At 35.0% G+C, this 23,879-nt stretch overlaps 1 protein-coding gene across 2 annotated transcripts in view; it reads left to right on the forward strand.

Annotated features, from left to right (window-relative positions):
• Nucleotides 1-20,238, forward strand: part of LOC139152808 (sushi, von Willebrand factor type A, EGF and pentraxin domain-containing protein 1-like) — a 118,510-nt gene extending 98,272 nt beyond the window's left edge. Inside the window, exons 21-26 of one of the 2 annotated variants that reach the window (XM_070726150.1) lie at nucleotides 1,726-1,926; nucleotides 4,879-5,052; nucleotides 7,033-7,257; nucleotides 13,338-13,568; nucleotides 15,881-15,958; nucleotides 19,358-20,238. In XM_070726150.1, the coding sequence (XP_070582251.1) occupies nucleotides 1,726-1,926; nucleotides 4,879-5,052; nucleotides 7,033-7,257; nucleotides 13,338-13,568; nucleotides 15,881-15,958; nucleotides 19,358-19,677 (1,229 nt within the window). In that variant the 3' untranslated portion in view covers nucleotides 19,678-20,238. The remainder of the gene's footprint in view (nucleotides 1-1,725; nucleotides 1,927-4,878; nucleotides 5,053-7,032; nucleotides 7,258-13,337; nucleotides 13,569-15,880; nucleotides 15,959-19,357) is intronic. The other variant, XM_070726151.1, reaches the window with a different exon arrangement.
• The last annotated feature ends 3,641 nt before the right edge of the window (nucleotides 20,239-23,879 follow it).

Genomic DNA, 23,879 nt, shown 5'->3' on the forward strand with positions numbered 1-23,879 from the left:
CAGGTTTACCATTGGAATTTTCCATGCCAAAACCAGAAGGGTTGTCCAAGTTGTCCAGTCTTTCTTTTTGCAATGAAAATTTCCCAGTTAGAGACCAGGCTATTACTTTTGTTCAGATCAAAAACAAATTAGCTATATGATTATCTTGGAAAGTTATATCATATTTAGGCCAGAGAAAAAAAAAATCTTGTTCATCGGATTTTTTGGACCAAGTTCCAGGACCGGCGAGCGAAAATTTTTTTTTTAATTTTTTTTAGGCCGAAGGAAAACGCGGTTCTCTGGCATTTTTGCAGAGATGCAGAAAAGGCAAGATAATTGTTTCCCTTTTTACCAGAAATATCTCAGACAAGAAACACTGATACTGTGAACTGAATTCAAGACTATCTTTCCCAACAATAACATAGGCCATTACATTCACAGTTAGTGTTTGCAAAACATATTCTGAATATTTCAACATTCTCTCAGAATAAAACTGAAATGTACAGCAAATCACTGAAATCCAACAATTCAGTATTGTCCTTTAATATTGTCCTGGTGGGACCTAGCATCTGACTTTTTTCATTTTACTTTGGCCCCATGTTTTGACCTCTTTACCACTGTCTGCACTGTCTCTACACAGTTTACACAATAGTCTAACAACACTGTACTGTGATCGGAGTGAAGTTATATAGTCATCATTCAGATCGTACTTTTAACATCGACGCAACCATGTGTTTTGTCATTGCCGTAATTTTTTATACTTTCGATGCAATTTTCATTCAATCGGATGCACCGTCCATCTGCTGTCACGATCTTGTTGAACAAATCGCCGAACGGAATATCAGGACAAACACTGAATAGCGTCTTTAGAACTAACTGTTGGCCATCACGTCGAATGTTGGCGATCAAATTAATACTCATGATGTGACATGGACTAACCTAACCAAATCGACCCACTTTACGTCGTGATTTGCCAAATTCAGACTTCACAACAACGTGTTGGCGGTCAACTAAGTCCGTACAAACACGTAGGAAGTCTCATTAAAAATCCCGTGCCCACGAAAACCTGACAAAGTGTAGGGCGCCACCAGCGGCAGTACTAAACATATTTGTAATGCGGAAGTAAGAATATGCCGCGATCAAAAAAAAAAAATTCAAAATATGCCAAAGTAGAAGCGGCGATTCCGATGAACAATTTATTTTTTCTTCCTGGCCTTAACAGGAAATTTTCTTTTCAGAAATCACTGAGTTATGCCTTTAAGATTTGTATTGCAAGTTCCCTAGGATTTTTGTCATGTTTGTCTTAAACTTTCACAAACTCCTTATATTTGCTCTCCCTGGCCTTTTTTATCAATTGGTAAATTTATGAAATTTGTGTCATAAGAAATAAGTACGTACAAATTGTGTGATGCAGCCACTCATTGTAGCTCTGGTTCAAGGCTAAGAGTATCATCTGACAGTTGCATGCCCTAGAGCTTTGCTGTAAATCACTAGCTATTAAAGATAAGACCAGGAGAGTTGGGAAAGCTGAGATAATGCTATGACAGAGAATTTCCCAGAATTCCAATTGTTAACCATACAATGTCCTTAAAATGTTCAAAGTTTAACCCCTTGCATAACCAAGGTTCTGCACAAAACACTGACAGTATGAGACTCAGGTTAATTTAAAACGGATACAGGTCTTGTCGATGTAAATTGATTAGGATCAAAGTGGGAGCACAATGTCATTGTCACTATTTTTTACAGAGGTACAGTGTCCACCAATTCCACGTCCGATGCATGGCCACATAACATCTGAACGTCATCCACTGAGGCAAAATGATGACCCATACATTCTTGGTGATAGAGTGTCCTTTTCATGCAGTTATGGTTATCAAATCCAAGGGGTGTCATCTGTCACTTGTACATACACAGGTCAATGGTCTGACCAAATTCCAACATGCCGTGGTGAGTATTCTTTATGAAATCTTTATCCCGTTTGAGTGTGTTCTTTTATAAATTATATTTGCTTAGCTCATTGCTATAGCATGTGCCCCATAAATAATTGCTCCTGCAGGGACTTTGCAAAAATGTCAAGTCTGTGGTCTGCATTTAGCCCTTTGTGTGCATTGGCTGACTCTTCGTAATCAAGTTTATTTGCTGTTATTGCTATATTCCTTGTAGACCTACAGGTACTTGTCATCTATTCTTTGTCTACTGTAAATGTAAATAAGATCTACTTTTAGCCAGGTTCAACAAACTCTGTCCACTTTGTGCATATATGATTCAGAATTCAATAAAATTATATGAAAAGAATTACGATGAAAAGTAAATGAGATACAGAAGAATTTAGAACTAATTAGTGAACACATCAAAACAGCCATAGCAACAGGTAGCATGAGAACAATGCATAATGGTATGCAGTAGGCAGTGGGTTATTTAAAGAGGAAAATAGATAAAGACACAACATGGTGAAATTATCAAAGAGCAAAAAAAAATACCGCGGTTGGAAAGGTGGGTTAAGAATGTCTTAGATTTACACTAGTGAAAACAAAGTGAACAATAAAGCACCTAAGGGGCATTAACAGCTATGCCATAAGTGAAAGATAAAGCACCTAAGGGGCATTAACAGCTGTGCCCTCTGTGAAAGATAAAGCACCTAAAGGGCATTAACAGCTATTCCATCTGTGAAAGATAAAGCACCTAAGGGGCATTAACAGCTGTGCCATGTGTGAAAGATAAGACATTATATCATCCATAGATGAAGTGAACAAAGCAATTGACCAATATGGTACACGAAAGACCCCAGGAGATGAACTTCAAACAGAACTTGAGAAAACCATAAAAAACTGCTGTAGCAAAGGCAAAGAGCTAATAACAAGGCATATGGTAGTACCAATAACAAGGCAGAGTACCAATAAAAAGACAAAGTACAAATAAAAAAATGAAGTACAAATAACAAGACAAAGTGCCAATAACAAGGCAAAGTGCCAATAATATGTCAAAGTACCAATAACAAGGCAGAGTACCAATAACAAGGCATAGTACCAATAACAAGGCAGAGTACCAATAACAAGTCAAAGTGCTAATAAAAAAAGAAGTATCAATAACAAGACAAAGTACCAATAACAAGGCAGTGTCAATAACAAGGCAGAGTACAAATAACAAAGCAAAGTATCAATAACAAGGCAAAGTGCCAATAACATGGCAATAACAAAGTACCAATAACAAAGCAAAGTACCAATAACAAGGCAAAGTGCCAATAACATGGCAATAACAATGTACTAATAACAAAGCAAAGTACCAATAACAAAGCAAAGTACCAATAACAGACCAAAACAAGGCAAAAAAATGATCTTACTTACCCGTAATAAGAAGTCATTGCAATAACTATAGCAGCACAAAGATGCTAAAGAAGTTTGGATGTCATTGTCCACCTAAAGTGCTTGCCATGAAAAAATCATGATGTTATCAGAGACGCTGTTCCATTTGATCATATAAAAGTCCAACAGTGGTTCTAAAACAGAGATGTATTCTGGCAGCTCTCCTTTCTGTCACATTTTGTGCAGCAGTACTCATCTGTGTTATGTTATGGTTTATATGTATCAACAGAAGGCCTGGTCTGTCTTTAATCTAGAAGCATCGGATGTCTACTCAATCTCCAGATATTGCATGCTTTAAGGCTCATCCTGTGACAATCAGACATCTTAGGTCTGCTTATGATGCTACCCTTTTCAACAGACAACATTTTAGAAGCATTTGAACAGATTTGCAGATATAAATGTGCCGCACATATAGATAGCTGCTACATAAATTTTGTCAATTTTTAGTGATGCCTAACATAACACAGAACATCAACATTTATTTGTAGTACCGTACTCGTCCAAGTATAAGCCCCCGGTTCGGCAACACTAAACAGCGGTAAAACTAGGGGAGGGGCTTATACTCGAGCAACCCCATGTTATCTGGCATGGACGCATAATTTATGCTAATTTTATGCACGATTTTTTTCAACACCACTCGATCTTTCTATCGCTTTCAAAATCGACTTACACATCCAAAGAAATTGATTGTACAATCTCTGAATACAGAAGTGACATTTTGGTGAAATTTCAGCGTCGAAAAAAAACCCAAACTTGAAACAAAGACGCCATGTATGCTGCTGATAGTACCAGTAATGTGAACAGGCATGCATTGCCCACATCGAAAGGCAACTCAATATTCCAATAACAAACTGTCTACATCTTGTGAAAACAACAACATAGCAGTGAAAATTGTAATAGTCACCAGGAAAAGTCTTCACAAATGAAAGGATAATTGCTTCAAACAAAAGAAACTGCATGTTTGAAGCTTGAAAACATCGTGGCCGTGAATGAAAATAAACAATGGCGGACGTGAGTGAGACTCTTCTATTTAGGCGACGGGGGTGAGTAGGGTCAAAGAATCAAGATAGTACTGGAAAAACGTGTCATTTTCCTTACGATATTGTCAAGGGAACTCCAGTTTCCCATTGTTTTAACATCTTTTAATAGTTTCTTTATTATCTAAAATTAATTTTACCACATTAAATGACCAAATATACTCTCCTAACCTTTCTGTATTTGAGTTACACTAGGGTAGGGGCTTATACACGGATGTAATGCATTTTCTAAAATCCTCTAAAATCAGTAGGGGGGCTTATACACGAGCAGGGGCTTATACTCGGACGAGTACGGTATCATCTTATTGATATCCAGAAGTAATTAATCACACATCTATCAAAAAAAAATTGTCAGACGTTTTTCAACACGACTACACTCTGGTTTTCAATGTCAACAAGATTCTCTTTGACCAAGTAACCTGTTTTTGATTGTCTGTAGTTTCTTTTTACCATATAACCATTTGATAACAACCTGCATTTGACGTGTTCATTCCAAACAGTAAATACGTGTCCGAACATTGAAGCTCCTGACAATGGCTTTAAAAGTGGTGGCAATTACACACTGGGAAGCAAGATTCAATTTTCCTGTATTGAAGGATACACATTAGAAGGAGCAGATGAAATTGAGTGTAAAATTGATCATCAGTGGTCAGCTAGTGTTCCAACATGTCAAGGTAAGTTTTGACTGACCTACCCGTAGTTATGACTGACTTAGTTGCTATAGCTATTTCTTACATGTAGAGTAAAGGGTGAGGCAGTTCAACCCGTCTCCAATCTTCAGTAAATTTTATTCAATAATACCAACGTTTCTGTGACACACAAGTCGCCTTCTTCAGGGTGAACTCTTTTTCAGCATGCTGCTGGTGAGGCTGAAGGCTAGATTCCAGCCTAGCATCCGAAACGTGAATATTATTGAATAAAATTTACTGAAGACTAGGTGAACCGCCTTGTCCAGTGGCATTTCAAATCTCCACTACTAACTTTAAAGGTTGAAGTTGGACTGACTCTTTCCTCACTGCTACGATTTTGTAAAACAATATCTCGGTATTATTTCTCAGCACTCTGTTACTCATGATGTTTCAAATTGAAATGTGTTGTCCTTATTGACAAAGTTTGAACCAGGAGAGTTCAAGCAAAAGCAATGAGTTTTGAATGCCTATTATACACAGACTATGCAAATAATATTCTTTATTTTGTTCTTTGGAATGCTTTAGGTACATTTTAGCTTCCAGTTGTCATACCAGTATCTAGATATAAGGCAGCTGTAACAGCCCTTTGTCTGTTATCTGTTTGTATATAAATAAAAAATTCTAAACTGAGAAAGTGTGTTCTCGTGACTTTAAAATGTACTCTATTCCTAACAACACATTGGATACGATTTTGTTCAAAACAAAGTTGGTAGAGTAATTGATATATGAATGAACAATCTAAATGTTAAAATAGTCGTAAAATTACACACTCCAAATTGCATTGACCCAAGCAGTTACAAATTTTGTAGGTATATTATGATTTGGATGCAAATTGAAGTGTTTTCCTACCAAGTTAATGAGGTGACTATTCTGAAAATGAACAATGTAAATGTTTAAAAATGTACAAAAGTTCTACATCCAAAGAGTTCATTTCTCTGACTTTAAAAGATGGTAAAGATGTGGCATTTTGATGCATGTTTGTTCAAATCAAAGTTGGAAAATGACTGATTCTCACATGAAGAAAATCAATGTCAAAAATGGTCAAAAATTGCAAACTTGTAAACTACTGGCCCTAGAAATTTGAAAACTGTAGAAATATTCCTGTGTTAATGAAAATTTAAGGCTATTAAAATCATAGAGATCAGATAAGTAATATGAAAGGGAGCCAAACATGGAAAGAGTTGAAATAGTAAAATTCTACACTAAATTTTAAAGCATTTGCTAAAGGTGTCAATAATCTACAAGTTTGTTTGAACAGAGTCGATAATGACTGACATGCAAATAAGTAAAACAGATGGTCAAACAGTACAGCCTCATAACTAATGAATGGCCCAACTGTCAAAATGTTTGTATTGCAAAGCTTACTAAGTGAAGCAAAAGTGATAATTTATGTAATTTCTTCAAAACGTTTGTGCTATTTTCAACTGCAAGCATATACACTGCCATTGAATAGAATTCTTCTCAGTACATTTGACAATACAGGTACACATGGTACAAAGAATAAGTTATTTTTTAAGCACTTACTGAAACCTTTGACCTATTCAGTTTTATAACATTCCAAATGATTTGACGGAAATGCATTTCAGTCGGTACTATTTGTACAGCCTCGCATCCATTTGCCCCTATGTACAAATTTATGTATACATCACTGTATTTAAAGCAACATTTCAACTTTTATTAGAGGACTTCCATGTGCAAGTTCCATTTCTAAACCCTTTCCATACACAATCTTAAAGTCCTCAAGGTGTGACCAGCGGAAACATACTCATCAGCTAAAACATACACATCTGTCACAGAATTGTCGTTTCAGTTAACTATCCGTAAATATTCTATAAAGCAGCAGAAAGATATATTCAAATTTTTACAAACTTTATCAAAGAATAAATGGTATGTTCATAAAAATAAATAAAAATTCAAGTAAAAATAGTTCCTAAATTTCTTGTCATTATATTCATTTGCAAATAGATGACAGGCAGTGTGGCATTGATTTTTGTGAAGAGTGGGAGATATGTGTAGAAGGCAACGGTGGAAAATGGTGCACTTGTCGGCCAGCAAGTCACTGCCAAGATGAGAACCAACATGTTTGTGGTAGTGACAACAAAACATATAGTTCATTATGTCGTTTGAATGCAATTAGATGTTCAAGAGGGTCAGATCTCTACAAGATTTCAGATGGAAGATGTCCGAATGGTAAGTTCACAAGTATGCAAATAAACAAAGAATTCCAAAGTCACTATTGTCAACAATGCAGAGCATAATAATTGGCAACTATGTCATTGTCAGTCATCATCAGTGCTATTGTTAAATGCATGTTGTCTTTTACAAACTGCTATGTCAATTGCTGTTATATATTGTGGTAGATGTGGTATGTATTTCTTTTGATACCACAAAGGGTCAGAAGATGTAACTTTTGATGATTTTTCACTATTTTTATTTTAATGTCTATTGTTTGTTCTGCCCTGAAAGTATTTTGAAACACCACCAATTTAGCTTGCCAACACAGTGTCTATGTTATTAATTAATGAAATTTTACCTTTTAATTCTAGTCTTAACCAGAAGACATTTATCAACGCTAACAATGCAATGTACACATGTACAGGCTGAGTTGACGAGCTCAACACTTTGTAAATACAGTGCTTTGTGGAGTAGAACAAGAAACTACAGTTAATTTTAGAATTAGAAACAAATATAATAACCAAAATTATCAAAGGTTACAGCCACTGTCTCTCTGATGAACCAGTACATTTGTTTACATTTCTGAACATGTAATTTTAGATTTGTTCCCGATTTTTTGCTCACGTGTTGACACACGGGAGCATATGTTGCAGCGATGTCTGTCTGTGTGTGTCTGTCCGTCTGTCTGTGTGTCTGTCCATCTGTCTGTCAGTCTGTGTGCTCAATATCTCAAAAATGGCTCATTAGATCAGAATCAAATCTGGTACATAGATTCAGTTTGCAAATGGCAAGAAGTGATTAGTTTTTGGTGGGTATGGCTTGCTTACTTTTTGCTCATTTGCATAATTAATGATTTTAGAAAAAAACAGATATATATTGACAACGAATGCACACAATGTGATGAGATTTGCTACAAATGTTGATCACACCAAGATATATCAGCATTGAAAGATATTAAGGGATGACATAAAAGGTAATGGATAATTTGCATATTTAATGAAATTTCCTAATTAGGGATATATATCTGATGTGACTTGATCAAAAGTGAAAAAACTTGGTATGTATATTGAAGATACTATGATTTAACATTATTGAAAGTCATTAAAGCATTTTTACTTCATCAAACTCTTAATTTGCATATTTAATGAACTTTTGAACTAAGGGATATTTATTTGAATTGACTTGACCATGCAAACATAATGAAACTTGCTATGTACATTAAAGATACTATGATATAACATTGTTGAAAGTCATTAAACATTTATACTTCAGCCACTTCCTTATTTGCATATTTAATAAACTTTCCTAATTAGATATATATATCTGAATTGACTTGACCAAAGTTGATGAAACTCGCCATGTACATTGAAGATACTATGATATAACATTATCGAAAATCATTAAGCAGTTTTACTTCAGCCAATTCCTTATTTACGTATTTAATGAACTTCACTAATTAGGGATATATATCTGAATTGACTCGACCGAAGTTGATGAATCTTGCTACATATATTGAAGATACTATAAAACAACATTATTGAAAGTCATTAAACTTTTTTACTTCAGTCAATTCCTAATTTGCATATTTAATAAACTTCCCTAATTAGGGATATTTATTGACTAGACCAAATTTGATGAAACTTGCTATGTACATTAAAGATACTATGATACAACAGTGAAAGTCATTAAGCATTTTTACTTTAGCCAATTCCTTATTTGCAAATTTAATGAACTTTCCTAATTAAGTATATATCTGTCTGGACTTGACCGAAGCTGACAAATTGCTTTGTACATTAAAGATACTATGATACGATATTATTAAAAGTCATTCAACTTTTTTACTTCAGCCAATTCCTAATTTGCATATTTAATGAGAACATTTCAGTCAATTCCTTATTTGCATATTTTAATGAACTTTCGTGATTTGGGATATATACTTAGATTTAGAATTAATCTGTGGTGAATATGATTTGTTATGTTGATCATAACACTTTCAATGAAGTTGCAAACATGTGGCAAAGGTTCAAATTTACACATAACTGCAATATTATAATGAAACACGTGAGCATTTTCAGTTCATATCTGGTTTCTCCAAAGTCTTTTGTTCTCAAACCACCTAAACATGAAAGATCACAGCTATTGTGTAATATCAAACAGCTACAGGACTTAAAGGATCCAAGGGATTACCTCATTCTGTGTTTCCATGTAATGACAAAATTTTCAGTCACAAATTTATAGGGTCAAAGGTAGGGGACTCAGTCCCTGGGATCAAGTTTGTTCTATTCTGTAAGAGGATTATGGAAGTGTCATAGCCTTTTGTTTTCCATTGACATCTAACAAGTAAATTTCCTGGCAAGACAATCTGACACCGGACACAGGTCTTTAATCATCACCGTTTCTGTCAAAACACTTCTAATGTTACACCCCTGGTCAAATAATGATGAAAGTTTAAATAAAAGTAAAATTTTCTTGCAAAATATTTAGAAAGTTACATATTCATCTCATTGGGAAGGCTGCATCCCTTGCAATATTATTGTTACAGTACTTGATATACTTTTGTCAATATAAGTCACACTTAATGTACCGGTATGTGGTTTCTTATCAACAAGGAACAGTTACAGTGACACTATGCAGTCAAATCATTCCAGTCAATCATCACTGAAAGTTGGTATACATGTTCCTCAGGATGACATCAGTCAAGTGTATACAAATTGAATTGAAATTTTTATATAAATTTTATTTTTGTAATTTTGGGGCAATTTTCCGAATTTTTGGTCAAAAATTTTTTTATTCAAGAATAACTAGTCTGATAGCTTTGATATTTGGTATACAGGTTACTAAGGTTGATCCAAATCAGTTTGATGAATATCGTGAAGATATCTTGAATTTTATATTTTTGCTGAATTTTTTGGTTATTTTTCTCATTTTAAGTAAAATTTCTTCTTCTCTGAAACCGCTAGCCCGATTGCTGTCAAATTTGGATTGGATGTTTGCAAGGGTGTTACCCTTTTAATCGTTGAAATTACTACAAAGCTGGAAATATAATTGTTTTGGGGCAATTTTGTTATTTTTGGTCAAAAAATCGTAAAAAATATTTTCATTTTAAAGCCCCTGGACAGACGGCTTTTACATCTGGTGTACAGATGTCCAGGGATGACAATAGTTAGATATGTGGAAATTGTCGTGAAATATACAAATTTGTATTTTTAAGACAATTTTGTCATATGGTCAAGAAAACTTGTTCTCAAAATTACTTGTCTGATAGCTTTGTAATTTGGTACAAAAGTCCCGAGGGATGTTATTAGATAAATTTTCTGCTCAAAGTGTTGTGAAACCCCCAAATATTTATATTTTAGGTAATTTTCTTTTGTGACCTTAAATGACCTACACCAACCAAGGATTTGTTGTGAGACAGTTTCGAAGGCTGTGAACATAATTTTGTCTTGTTTAATATCAATTTGTAGTAAAATTTGATCCTGAAAACAGAGCTGAGGTAAATCTTTTCATTGCGAATCAATTTTTGCAACTTTCGCATGTAAGACACACAAGAACTGATGAGAAATTTGGATCCAGGATAATTCCAGATGTCATAATTCCCCCCACAGTGGAAGGAATTTCACTATCTGTAACTGATTAAAGTGCTGTTTACATTTGAATGATAGCACTCATAGTATTAATTAAAACATCCCCAAAGTTGTAAATATACTGCCAGCTGGTCTTATGTAAACATGATCAAGGGGTGGAACATTTGATATTCAGGAGGGGGTAGGGGATAGAAGATTGATGAGGTAGCATTCCTTTTTAAAAGATCCCTTTTATATTTTTTCCTACATATACTCTTTTTTCCCCACTCTCCCACCTTTTCTTTTTGTCAAGCTTCTCTGGCTAATTTTTTGTTGACATTTGCTTATGTATGTAGGATCTGCTTGTCCCATTGCTATATAAGTTGATATGCATGTTCCTAAAGATTACCTCCAGTACCTAAGTTGCAGACCTTATTTGTTTTTGTCATTCTTGTTTTTCTGGTTGATCTTTGGTACCCGTACTGGTAATATGTACCAATTCTGATAAAATGTGTGCGACACCGTATAATTGCGGTATTTTTAGCTACTATAGACTATAGTCTATAGAAGCTATTGGGATGGGTATCCGTCCGGCGTCCGTTGTCAGTCTGTATGTATGTATGTATGTATGTATGTATGTATGTCCGTTTGTGAGGCGTCCGTCCACTCAAATATCTTGAGAACCGCAGTACTTACTGATTTGATATTTGTTGTGTAGATGGAAAATATGATTTTGAGAAACTATTTTTTTTAATTTTTTTATATTGTTGAAAATAGGCAAATTAATGCCAAAAAAGGTGTTTTTGGTAAAAAATCTTCTTCTTCATAACCGCTGGTCAGACAGCTTTGTTATTTGGTATACAGGTCCCTAGGGATAACCCAACTTAGATTTGTTCAAATTGTGATGAAATATGCAAATGTGTATTTTTAAGGAATTTTTTTGTCATTTTGGTCAAAATTTGACTTACATTGTATGTCATTCTTGTACTGTATAAACCCTATCAATTCACCCAGAAAAAAATAATTAATATGATTTTAAATAATTGAATTAATTAGGAAATCATCAAAGCCAAAATAATTTTAGTGTAGAATTATCAGAAAGTTCAACTTTTTTTGACAGTTCATAGTGAAATGCTTACCATCTTTGAGGATTAAAACATGTAAAGGCAACTTTCCTGAATCCCAACTTTGATATGTTCTGAACCACCATTTATGCTATCTAAAAGAAATTGCTCATAATAGTTTGTCATGATAGGGTGGTCAAATAAATAGAGATAGAGAAAGTTATAATTTCCATTTATGGTTGACTTGGTAAGGATAAAATAGGATTACTCTTTTGAGGAAAAAATAGAATGGTCAATTAAAAGAGTGGTCAAAGTGATAGGGTTTTTATGGTAAAGCTGGGGTGTAAGATTCCTCATGTGCTATTTATAGCAATTATGCAATCTGTGTAAACAATGCAATGAAAGTGTAACATGATTCCTTATTAAATGCTTTTGATGACCTTGAACTTCTTAAGTTTCAAACATTTGTCTCTTCAGTGTGCTTTCTCTGAGTACGTACAGTCTCAACTTATTCAACAGAACTTACTTACAATGTTAATTTGAAAGTTAAAATGTGCTTGGTTAATAGGATGAAAATACTGATATTAAAAGATAACCAGCTCAAGATTCTTTATAACCTGACAGATGTGCTGTTTTTTTATGACGTAAATCTTGATTTAAGCAAGTCTTGTTTACTTTAATTAGAATGTAATTAACTCTCGTTTATTTGCTATTATTGCCTAGTATAGTCTGATGAAATATGCAAATCGGTATTTTTACGGAATTTTTTTCCATTTTTGGTTAGGCCATCCTGAAATGAGCTATCAAAGATATCCACCTTCTTCATCAATACATGTGTCACAAAAGGTTATTCTCTACATAACACAGCAGAGTTCTGTCAACTGTTGAGTCGCTTGTTATTTCAAAACCGCTGGTCAGACAGCTTTAATATTTGGTTTACATGTCCCTAGGATGAACTTAGTAAAATAATTTCATACAGTCAGGAAATACTTAATTTTGTATCCATGTCTATAGTAGCTTCAGGGACTTTGGCCCTATGTTTTTACGTTAGGTATTTTTGTGATATTTTTTCAAAAATCAATAATAAACAGTTGTTAAAATCCTTTTCACTTTTTGATACTCATGGCAATGGAAATATTGGGTGTTTTTGTCAATAATAACTTTCTCGCAAAATAATTCATGTTCACCATATATGTGAATTGCCAGACTTCATATAGAAATTGACAAGACTGTAGACTACACTCGAATGCAGGAAAAGGAAAGTCAAAACAAATTGCTATCATAGTGTTCTAGATTTAGAAACTTGAACATTTTGGAAAGAGACTTCTGTGCATTTCAATTTTACCTTTGAATGAATAATGTTGGCATATTCCTTTATCTGTACGGTATGTTCATATCAAATCTGTTATTGTGATTTTGGTAATGTAATGACTATTGAACCATGTAATGTATTATTTTCCCTTTCAAGAGAATGCGTGTGAAAGTCATTTCTGTGATGATGCCATGGAAGAATGTTTCATCAACACAGAGGGCGAGCCATCCTGTCGCTGCAAAGATGACTGTGATAGTGAAATCAATCTTGTATGTGGAACTGATGGAAACGTGTACAATAGCTTATGCCACCTCAATGTACAGAGATGTGAAACAAAACGCCAACTAGAAGTTGATGATACAGAAGAGAGTTGCACTAGAAGAGAAGGTAAGTAAATAGACATGACTTCCATTTTATCGTAACTCCAAATTTTAAGCTCCCAATAGATCTTATTTGTATGACAATGGGAGCTTATTTATTTAGTGAAAGGGTATCTGTCTGTCTGTCTGTATTTCTATATGTATGTACTGTATTATATGTACATATGTACACACATTATTTATGTATGTATGTATGTATATATGTATTTATATATGTATTTATGTATGTATATATGTATGTATGTATTTCTGGCTTTCTGTCTATTGTAGCTTCTCAATACCTTGCTATGTTTGTAGCTTGTATATGTACCGGTAGTATAGAGATGTACCGTGTATTGAAGAAAAGAGCTTATGTTGTTCAAATCAAGCTGCAAGTCTCAAAAGGCAACATTCAGAAAGTGGTATTGCCACAAACTGATGATGTTACAAACATCATATGCAAAACTTAGATGCCCAGTATTTGAGGTCCTTACTACATTATAAAGTTTAAATAATATCAATAAAGTTATTTTAACTTTTTCAACCACCTACAAGATCTCTTACTCTTAGTGTTTGTATCAGTTGAAGCACCATTGATTGACACCAGGCGTTAGGGCCGTGCAAAATTATTGCAAGCATAATCAAGAAGCTCAGTTCCAACAGTTTTATTACCACCGCTATCAGAAACATAGAACTTATCAAATAGGCTAATTTTCAATCATCATCGTCCGTCTGTCGTCCGTCAGCAATTGCCTTTTTCTCTGAAACTGCAAGTTTGATTGCTTTCATATTTGATATGCAGTTCACTTTGGGTGACCTCACTTACGTTTGAGCAAATTGTGGTGAAATTTGCATATTTGTATATTCGGGGCATTTTTGCTGTTTTTGATAAAAAAATCTTCTTTGAAACCACACGTCTGATTGCTTTGAAATTTGATAGTCAGATTCATTAAAATCATGGTGAAATTTTGTATATGTATTTTTAAGGCAATTTGCGTATTTGGTTTTTTTTTGACATTTTTGGTCGAAAAATCTTCAAAAATCTTCTTCAAAACTACTGGTCAGATAGCCTTGATATTTGGTACATAGGTCCCTAGGGATGATCTATTTCAGATTTCTTCAAATTGTGCAGAAATATGCAAATCTCTATTTTTAAGGCAATTTCTGTCTTTTTTGGTAAAAAAATTTGATTCATCAAAACTGCTTATCTGACGGGGGGGGGGGGGGGGGGGATTTTTGCCATTTTTTGGTAAAAAAATGTGTTTGTCGAAAATTACGGGTTTGACAGCTTTGAAATTTGGTATACAGTCTCCTACAGATAATCTACATGTGATATATTGAAATTATGAAAACTGCAATTATGTATTTTTGGGGCTATTTTTGCCATTTTTGGTCAAAAAATTTGTTTCTCAAAATTTACTCATCGGATAGCTTTGAAATTTGAAATACAGGCTCCTACATAATGTGGTATATTGAAATTATGATGAAATCTGCAATTCCATATTTTTGGGGCAATTTTTGCCAATTTTGGTCAAAAAATGTGTTCGTCCAAAGCCGCTTGTATAATGGTTGTGAAATTTGGTATACAGGATCCTACAGATGAACTTAATGTAATTTATTGAAATTATGATGAAATCTGTAATTTTATTTTATTTGGGGCAATTTATACCATTTTTGGTCTGAAAATTTGACTCAAAAAACTGCTCTTCAGATAGCTTTCTTTGACATTTTCTTAGAGATGATCTTAATGTGATATGTTTAAATTATGAATAAATCTTCAATTGTGTATTATTTCAGCTATATGTGTCATTTTTGGTCTGGCCACTGAAATGAGCTATCAAAGATTTCCACCTTCATCGACACGTGTCAAAAATATTGTTCTCTACATAACACAGTGGAGCTATATCTGCCCCTAGGTCACTTGTCAAGTTGTTTGCACTTCCAAATTAGTTTAAAATCTTGAAAAAAGAAAGCTTTGAGAACTTTTTTATTGTTCCCCAACAAACTAAAAACCATCGTCTCTCAAGCTGCCTATAGGCCAAAAGCTTTAAAATTTTACTATTTTGTTCCCAAGGGATCCCTAGAGATGACCTTAATCAAATTCATTCAAATGATAAATGAGCCAATTGTTATTTCTTCAGTCAACACATCCCCTCTAAAATCCCCTGTCCAATAGCTAATAAATTTAGCTAATCAGTTTTTGTGGACGGCTTCATTTTTTAAATGATAATGACTTGGTATTCATAAAGAATAATATGTGGTTTCTTGGATTGCATTCTGCCACTCTGATATAATGCTTTTTGTGCAATTAAGCCAATATGCATTCTCTCTTTTACACAGAGGAACCATGTCAAAGATCATGTAGACCAGATTCTCTCAGTGTTGCCTGTGAGCGTGCCGTCGATGGAGAAAACTTTGGTAAGTTCTGCAAAATCACTGTACAGACTCACATTTGGAACATTCTACTTATGGAGAAAATCAAGTAACCATCTGTTTTTCATAAATAAATAACTGAATTCACTTTTATGAAGTAACAGGATTGTGGATTTAGGAAATGATCAATCAGTCAATGAAACTGAAATATGGAGTCGGAAAGTAGCTAGTGATTGTCACTGGAGCACTTTGCTACGTTACTGAGGATATGAAGCAATCAATGCTAAGAACAGCACAGATACACTAGCGTTTGGCACAAATGTGAATAAGCATCACTGCAATAATATTGCACACACACACACACACGTTATCATGTTATGGCCATTCTGTTCTGTGGTTCATGTGAATGTTGAGGTGAATCCAGGCATTACTGTATGCCCCACGTGGTTCAGCCGCCATATTGGATTTTTTGTAAAATTCAATTCAAATATATAAAAATCTTAAACTCTAGAACCAACGCACCATTTGACTGAAATTTTACACATGTCATCACTAGTGTGGGTGCTATCAAGTTTGCGAAAGGCATTTAGATCAGTCACATTGTTTGGCCACCTTATTTGATTTCTTGTATACTCCAACATAATCTATAAAAATCTTAAACAGTTACTCTAGAACCAACACACCATTTGAACTAAAATTTTACCCATATTATCACCAGTGTAAGTATAGTTTGCAAAAACAATTTGGATTGGTCATGTGGTGTGGCGGCCATGTCAGGTTTTTATAAAAACTTATGATAACAATGTGATAATCCTCAAAATACTTCTGTTCCAAAACCAATAAACTGTTTGATTAAAAATTTTAATCATGTCATCACTACTGTGAGTACTATCAAATATGCAAAAACCATCTGGATTGGTCATGTGGTTTAGCGGCCATATTGGATTCCGTGAAAAACCTTTGATAACCATTGAATGAAGTTCAAAATACTTCCCCAAAACTGATTCACCATTTGAACTGAAATTTTACTCACACCATCATTGGTGTGTGGACATATGTGCACTGTGCAGAACAAATTTGGATCAGTCACGTTGTACATTCAGTCATGGCAACTGCTTTGACCCTACCAACACTGCTTGCAGCTTTTAATTTAACTTTGTTCTTCCATCTTGGAACAAATATTATGTGCAGTGATATGCATACATGCATTGAATTGCCTCATTTAAGAAGTTCAAAACTGTCATTTCATCATCCTAGATCCAAAGTCTTTCACAATTCACACCATACTCTCTTACAAGTATTATGTCATGATGAATGACTTTGTGTAACAAAGTTCCAATAGTCCCGTTTCAAAATTACCTACAGTTATATCCTACACACATGTACTGGCCACAATGATTTGGTGTTTGTGGTCCTACAAGGTCCACTTACAGTGCACTCATTGGCTGGACCCTTTCTTTTAGGTCTCATTAACTCTTTGAGTGCCAAAGTCAATTTTTGTCGCCTTTATAAAATATACCCAAGTCACATTTTTTTTCAGAATTTTGCCAAAATTTTGATGAAGAACTGCAGCAAATGAAATGTGATATCCATTTGGTCAAAAATAAAAGAAAAGATTCCCAAACAATTCCTAAAAATGGGTAAAATGTAGCACTGAAATTTTAGTGGGAAAAATTACAGCTCTTAAAGGGTTGAAAATGTAATGTTCACTTCATGGTGCTGTGATTGGTTATCTTTGTCCTTGTTTTAGCCTCGTTCTTTAGTGTGCAGTGCCTCATAATAGAGTGCCCCATGTACTTCCTGGATACAAATGTGGTAACCAGTCATTTAAAGTGTTTGCACCAGGCGCGTGGTCAGATTACAATGTACAATGGACAGAGACGGAAGGCCAAGTTCACCTGAAAAATATTCACTGGTTCAAAACTTACATGTCTATTTTGCTGTGACGGCTCGCTTGGTAATGATTTATTTTTCAGTGTAAATTTGTTCTGAACACAAACACCCTGAACAATATGACTATTCAAATATATTGTTTTTGGACCATGTCACACTTATGCAATGCCGACAGCATATCCTGATATACTGAGCCATCTTGTGCTTGCAAATCCAGCACTCTGATTGGTTCAGATATGGAAAAAGACCCGATGTATTATTCATGATGTACTATGGTTAGAACACCACAGCTGATACGCTGTCACTGGACCTGGCCCATTGCTTAAGTATCACGTGGCCGGAGAGCCTTTTAACATTCGTTCACTTTAGGTTGGGAGAGCATCAATTAGTGTCAATTAAGCAGAGAGAACACAGGATTTAATAATTCATATTCTCATTGCAATATGTCAATCCAAAACCGTTATGTACCTAGAACAATTTCTACGACATCATCACAAACTGAACAGTATGCCTGTTTAATTTACCCTTTTTTCTTGTTTTGAATGCTATTGATATTTTCTCAAAATGAAATTGAAACATCAGTAAATCTGCCACATCAACACCTCTCCGTCAAAAATAATGATATTTATAGCATTGCTACTGAATGTCCAAAATTTATTGATAGTTTACTGGTAACATTAGTCATAAGGGATGTGATATTCAAATTTTCGCTAGTTTCTTAAGAATCATGCTCTTCAGGCATCTGAACACTGTGAGCATTCCTAGTGTTATACCAGACTTCATACCAGACTTCTTTACAAATTGCACAAGACGTTGTCACTAGACCAAACATTTCAAAATTTACACAAGGAAATGCTTATGTGTGTGCTAACGATGTCATCTAAATATTACTAGGAAAAAGGTGGAATCGTCGAACACTGAGCGTGTAGTGTAAGGTAAAACTACCAAATTGAATGAATTCATGTTTTTCGGTGAACGCTGAGTGTTGTTTGTCTTTGTCTTCACATCATGGTCGAACCACGTGCAAACATCCTGAATGACTGATTACTACAGCAGTTTCCAGGAAGTACGTATGGTACTATGTATATGAGGCAGTGAACAGTGCAGAACAAGGCTAACACAGGGGCATGAGGCAGCCAATCACATTGCCATGAACTGAACATTACATAATAGTGAGACCTAAGAGAAAGGGTCAAGCCAATCACTGAGCTGTAAGCAGACCGTATAGAACCACAAACACCAATCACTGTGGCCGGTACATGTCTCAGACCCTACTTAAGAAACAGGACGATTATAACACTGTATGGCAATGGTCACATTTAGGTACAGATTTACAAGTGGCTTTTGCTTCACTGTGAAAGAAACTTGTTCCATTCATTCATTTATTACATTTTCTCTTTGGCAGGCCCAACCCCATTATGAGTGTTCAGTAGCTTCCATGAACCAAACTTATCAACAGTATTTTTTTAAAGTTTAGGTACAGACCAGTGTTTATCTTTTACAGATTCCTAACTCTAAACAATCATTCTCATTTCTTCTTTCCTATTGCAGTTCTGATTGGTAATTTGACACACGTAGAGTACGAGCATGATAGAACATTGTATTTATTTTCCATTAAAAGTGCCATTCCGATAAATGGCAGAGAAATTTTGAATGGAACAGTTGAAGAGGTGCAGGGACCGGCAGCAAAACGTAATGGATGTCTTTGTCCTCAAGTAGGAAACCAAGGAACACTGTATGTAGTATTTGGTGTGGTTGAACCTGATGCTAATATTCAACTGAAGCTTGAAAGTCATAATTATGTGGCTGTCCTAAATAGAGAAGAATTTATCCATTTGACTACAGAGTGCTCTGCATTGTTTAGAGCATAAGTATGAAAGTGTGAACAATGTATTACCACCAAAAAAACTACGTTCAAAGTATTGGATTCTATTGAATGAATCATATTTCCTACAAGTTTTTTAAAATCATGTTTCACGTATTGACAAAGATGCTATTTTTCTATGTCAGAGTTGTATGCAGTTTCACCATTTTAAACATTTAACATGATTGGAACTAATTTGGGATAATTGGATGGTGAAGTAATGTCGATTTAATCTACACATGTAATCTCATCTGCTTTTCTTTTTATATTACACTCTTGTTTTTATGAGTAATTTGCAATATTGCAACATTCAGTTATATGGCAACTAACACGTTTGAGAAATTTGAAAAATATGAAAATCCAATTATCCCAAATTAGTTCCAATCATGTTATTTGCAGAATTAGAAAGACAATATTATTATTCACACAGAAAAGTTGCATCAGAGCAATCATTTGAAAGAACACCAACATGAACAATTATTCTGCAAACTTTTCAAAAAGTTCAATTTTTCAAGAGGCTGTCTATAAATGAAAAATCAATAAAGATTCACCAATCATGTGTATGAGACTTCATTGTAAGTGTATTTGGTTATTTACACATACAGATCTCCAACTATCTCATCTAAGCATGACAGGGAAATGCCTATTTATGTTATTCAGCTATGATTCACATTAATTCGCATCTAGCCAATATACAATGTATGTATTGCCACTGCTGTAGTGAAGTCACCATCAGAATAACAAGCAATACAAAGTGAGCAGCAGAATTAATGTTACATGAGTCCACACAACCAAGCAACATTGAAGGTGAACCAAAGTCGCAGAACTTTCCAATAAACCATGGAAATATTCTTTGTCCTGGTGAATTGAAAGAAATGTCCTTAAAATATATAATTTCTGACATTGATGACAAGGCACATACTCTTCGAAGTTTGGTAAGTAATTGTACAATTGTACCTCTGTATCTTGCAATGCATAGAATATTTACCCTGTGGTTGGAAATCTTATCTTCTTTTGATTTGTAATAGAGTTGCTTGTTTGATGAGGGAATCATTCCTTGAAAAAAAGTCTTCATAGAAAGTGAGATGATGTTAACAATAGCCTTTCACAGGCAGACTTCTGAGGAGGCAGTGAAAATATCTGAAGATCGGAAGGAGCTGAGTAAAACAAGTCTGTCTTGTATAATGGAGTGTACGTCCAGTATTCTAATGCAGGCAGTTCCTAAGGTTAAAGTTCAGAGTACTAATTCTGCTCTGTGAAGTATCATGAAAAGGATATTTCATCTTTTAATAGGCTCTACCTCAAATTTTGCCCCATCATCTACATGCTCTTTGTTGCAGCATCAACCTTCTATGCTAGTGTACTGGTACATCACTATTTTATCACAGTTTGCATGAACTCTCGTCCAATCAGACAATGTAATGATGTACTTGATCAACTGACAATATAACATACATAATGTAACATACACATACCAGTAATGTAATTTGCACTGTACTGCAAAACTCCCTTACCTGTATTGGATATTGTTGTGCTGGATAAACTTGTGGTTGATGTTTTGACCTTGATGACAGTTACTGGGTAACAGTGCCTGCAGGTTCCAGTCCCATATGCATCAAGGTCTCTCCAAGACAAGTAATACTTGGGAAAATAATTTCAATGACTGACTTGTTTTTGCTCCTGGCAGTAGCAGCTTGTGCCTTTGTAGTGATCTTGAAAGTTGCCCGTAGAGAGTGGTGTGAATGATAATGTTGCACCAGAGGCAGTGACATCGTCGACTTGTAGGTTTGATGGGCTGTACATAGCATTGAAATGAGAATCACTTAGACTGTCGCATAACACTGCTTTGTAAATTACTTGTTTAATACAGTATGGCAACTACATTCACTATGATTTTTTTACTACTTAGTATATCTATATTTTCACTGTTTCGATACCTGTGCTGTTGCAAGACACCTAAGGCATAATAAAGTTTGATGTAATAACCATTCATTGCAAAATTCACTTATATTGTTTATACTTGAATTGTAGTGTGGACACTTCTCAAACAATCCACAAGAGGTCCATATTGTACGACAGTTTTTACTGTAATGAGCATGGCTTGACATTTTCGATATTAAATTTCTGGGGTCGTCTTTGTTCACAATGACAACAATATTGACAGAAACACTTGATAGACATGAAGTGAGAGGGAACACTACTCCCCAAGAACCACAGAGAGATTTTGGCTTGAGTGTCAGTAACCTTAAGGAAAATCAGTCCACTGTAGACAAAAGTAGATCTACGGATGCTTTACAAAAAGCTTTATGTAGATCTACATCAGGCTTTTGTAGATGAAGAACCAAAACAGTTTGTTGACATACAGCTTAAATTGTTTACAGATATTGTCCACAGTAGACATGGCTATGTCTACAATTTGCACTACCTTCATCTACGCTTGATCTACTTGGATCTACCATGCAATAAAAGGAAGCAATAATAAAACTGTGATGAAAGGGTAAAGCGCTTGTTCCTGCAATAATTGTACGTCTAGCAGATAGGACTACAATCAAAATCTTTCAAGCTCGAAACTCATCAGCCAAGGTGTTGTTTTAATCGACATGTATCAGCAATTTTACTACATGAAGCAGTGCTGGATGTACATGTAGTCTTGTTTACATTTAATCAGCTACATGCTCCCAGTTACACAACGCACCACAACCACTCCCAGTCACACAACGCACCAAAACCACTCCAGACACATCAGTCAAACCTTTGAGAGTCGTTAAACTACGAGTTTACTCGGGAAAATTTACAATTTTGCAGACATTTATACACCTATATGTTTACCATCGGGGTGCAGGAATAAAAGGGGAATTTGACATTTTTTCCAGCCATGTCAAATTCGAGACCCCAATCGTGGGCTATAAAATGATGTCAGCTATCCAGAGGCACGGGCACCACCGTAGTTGACAGCGATTTTATTATAGTTAAGACTAATACTTATACAGGCTAATTTTACTACACTAAGGGAGCCTTCATTATTTACGGCGGGGGGGGGGGGGGGGGGGGTCGGAGGAATTTCATCTGAAAATCTTAAATTTGAGTAACTCCTGCAAACCCTGATGAATTTGAGTAACCCTCCTCTCTAACTCAAAAATTTTGACTGATCCCCCGCCCTACTTTGTAAAGTTAAATATCAAGACATGTATTTGTAAAATTTACAAAAATACAGGAATAGTAAAGAACAGTCACATCCAGGTGTACCCTGCTACATTATCATCGGTTACATCTCATGAGGGTTGAAAAGATGAAACCAACAAAATTAAATTCAAAGTCACAATACAATGTAGACAAAAGTTCACGCTATAACCTGTATCCAACCATATGGTATTGTTCACTTCGGATGGTTATCATGACAAGGTTTTCACTAAGATATCTGACAGGGCAGAATTTGAAAGTGCAGAGAGAACAAGCGGGAGGCTGAGAGGAAAGTGTCAGAGGGGGTTGTACCCTCTCTAGCATGGAAAACTGAGAGAAATTGATATGTGAATTGGTGCAATCTTAGAGGTGTTTCAATTCATTTTCCACCAATAATTGAGTAACCCCACCTTCTTTCTCTCCACATTTTGAGCAACCCCCTTGCAGCTTTCCATTTTTCGAGTGATCGACCACCCCTCACATTCCTCCGACCCCCAGGCAGTAAATAATGGCGCTGTCAACTACAGTGGTGCCTGTGGGCAGGGATGGGGGAAATAGAGTTTTCATGCACTGGCTACATGTTGATGATGAAAGCGAGAAAATTTGTCTCAACACAGATTTAAACGATGATTTTCTATGGAGGATGGTGTTCTCCACTTGACTTTGTAAAATCGTACTCACGCACTAGGGCATGTGATTTAACCAGATATGAACTGTAAATGCTCACTTGTTACATTATATATTGCAGTTACATGTATGTGTAAATTTGAACCTTTGCCACATGTTTGCAACTTCATTGAAAGTATTATGATCAACATAATGAACATAATTCACCACAGATTAACGCTATAGGTCATTAAGTATTGAAATATGTAATTAGCTGAAAAAAATATTAATTTCTTTGACTGCTGTCATTGTATCACCACTTTATATAGCAAGTGTAATTGCCTTTGGTCAAGTCCTTCAAACTATATATTCCAAACTTTGAAAGCTCATTAGATATGCAAACTATAAATTAGCTGACATGAA

This window comes from Ptychodera flava, chromosome 16 (assembly GCF_041260155.1).
Source record: "Ptychodera flava strain L36383 chromosome 16, AS_Pfla_20210202, whole genome shotgun sequence".
In the NCBI taxonomy this organism is placed as follows: domain Eukaryota; kingdom Metazoa; phylum Hemichordata; class Enteropneusta; family Ptychoderidae; genus Ptychodera; species Ptychodera flava.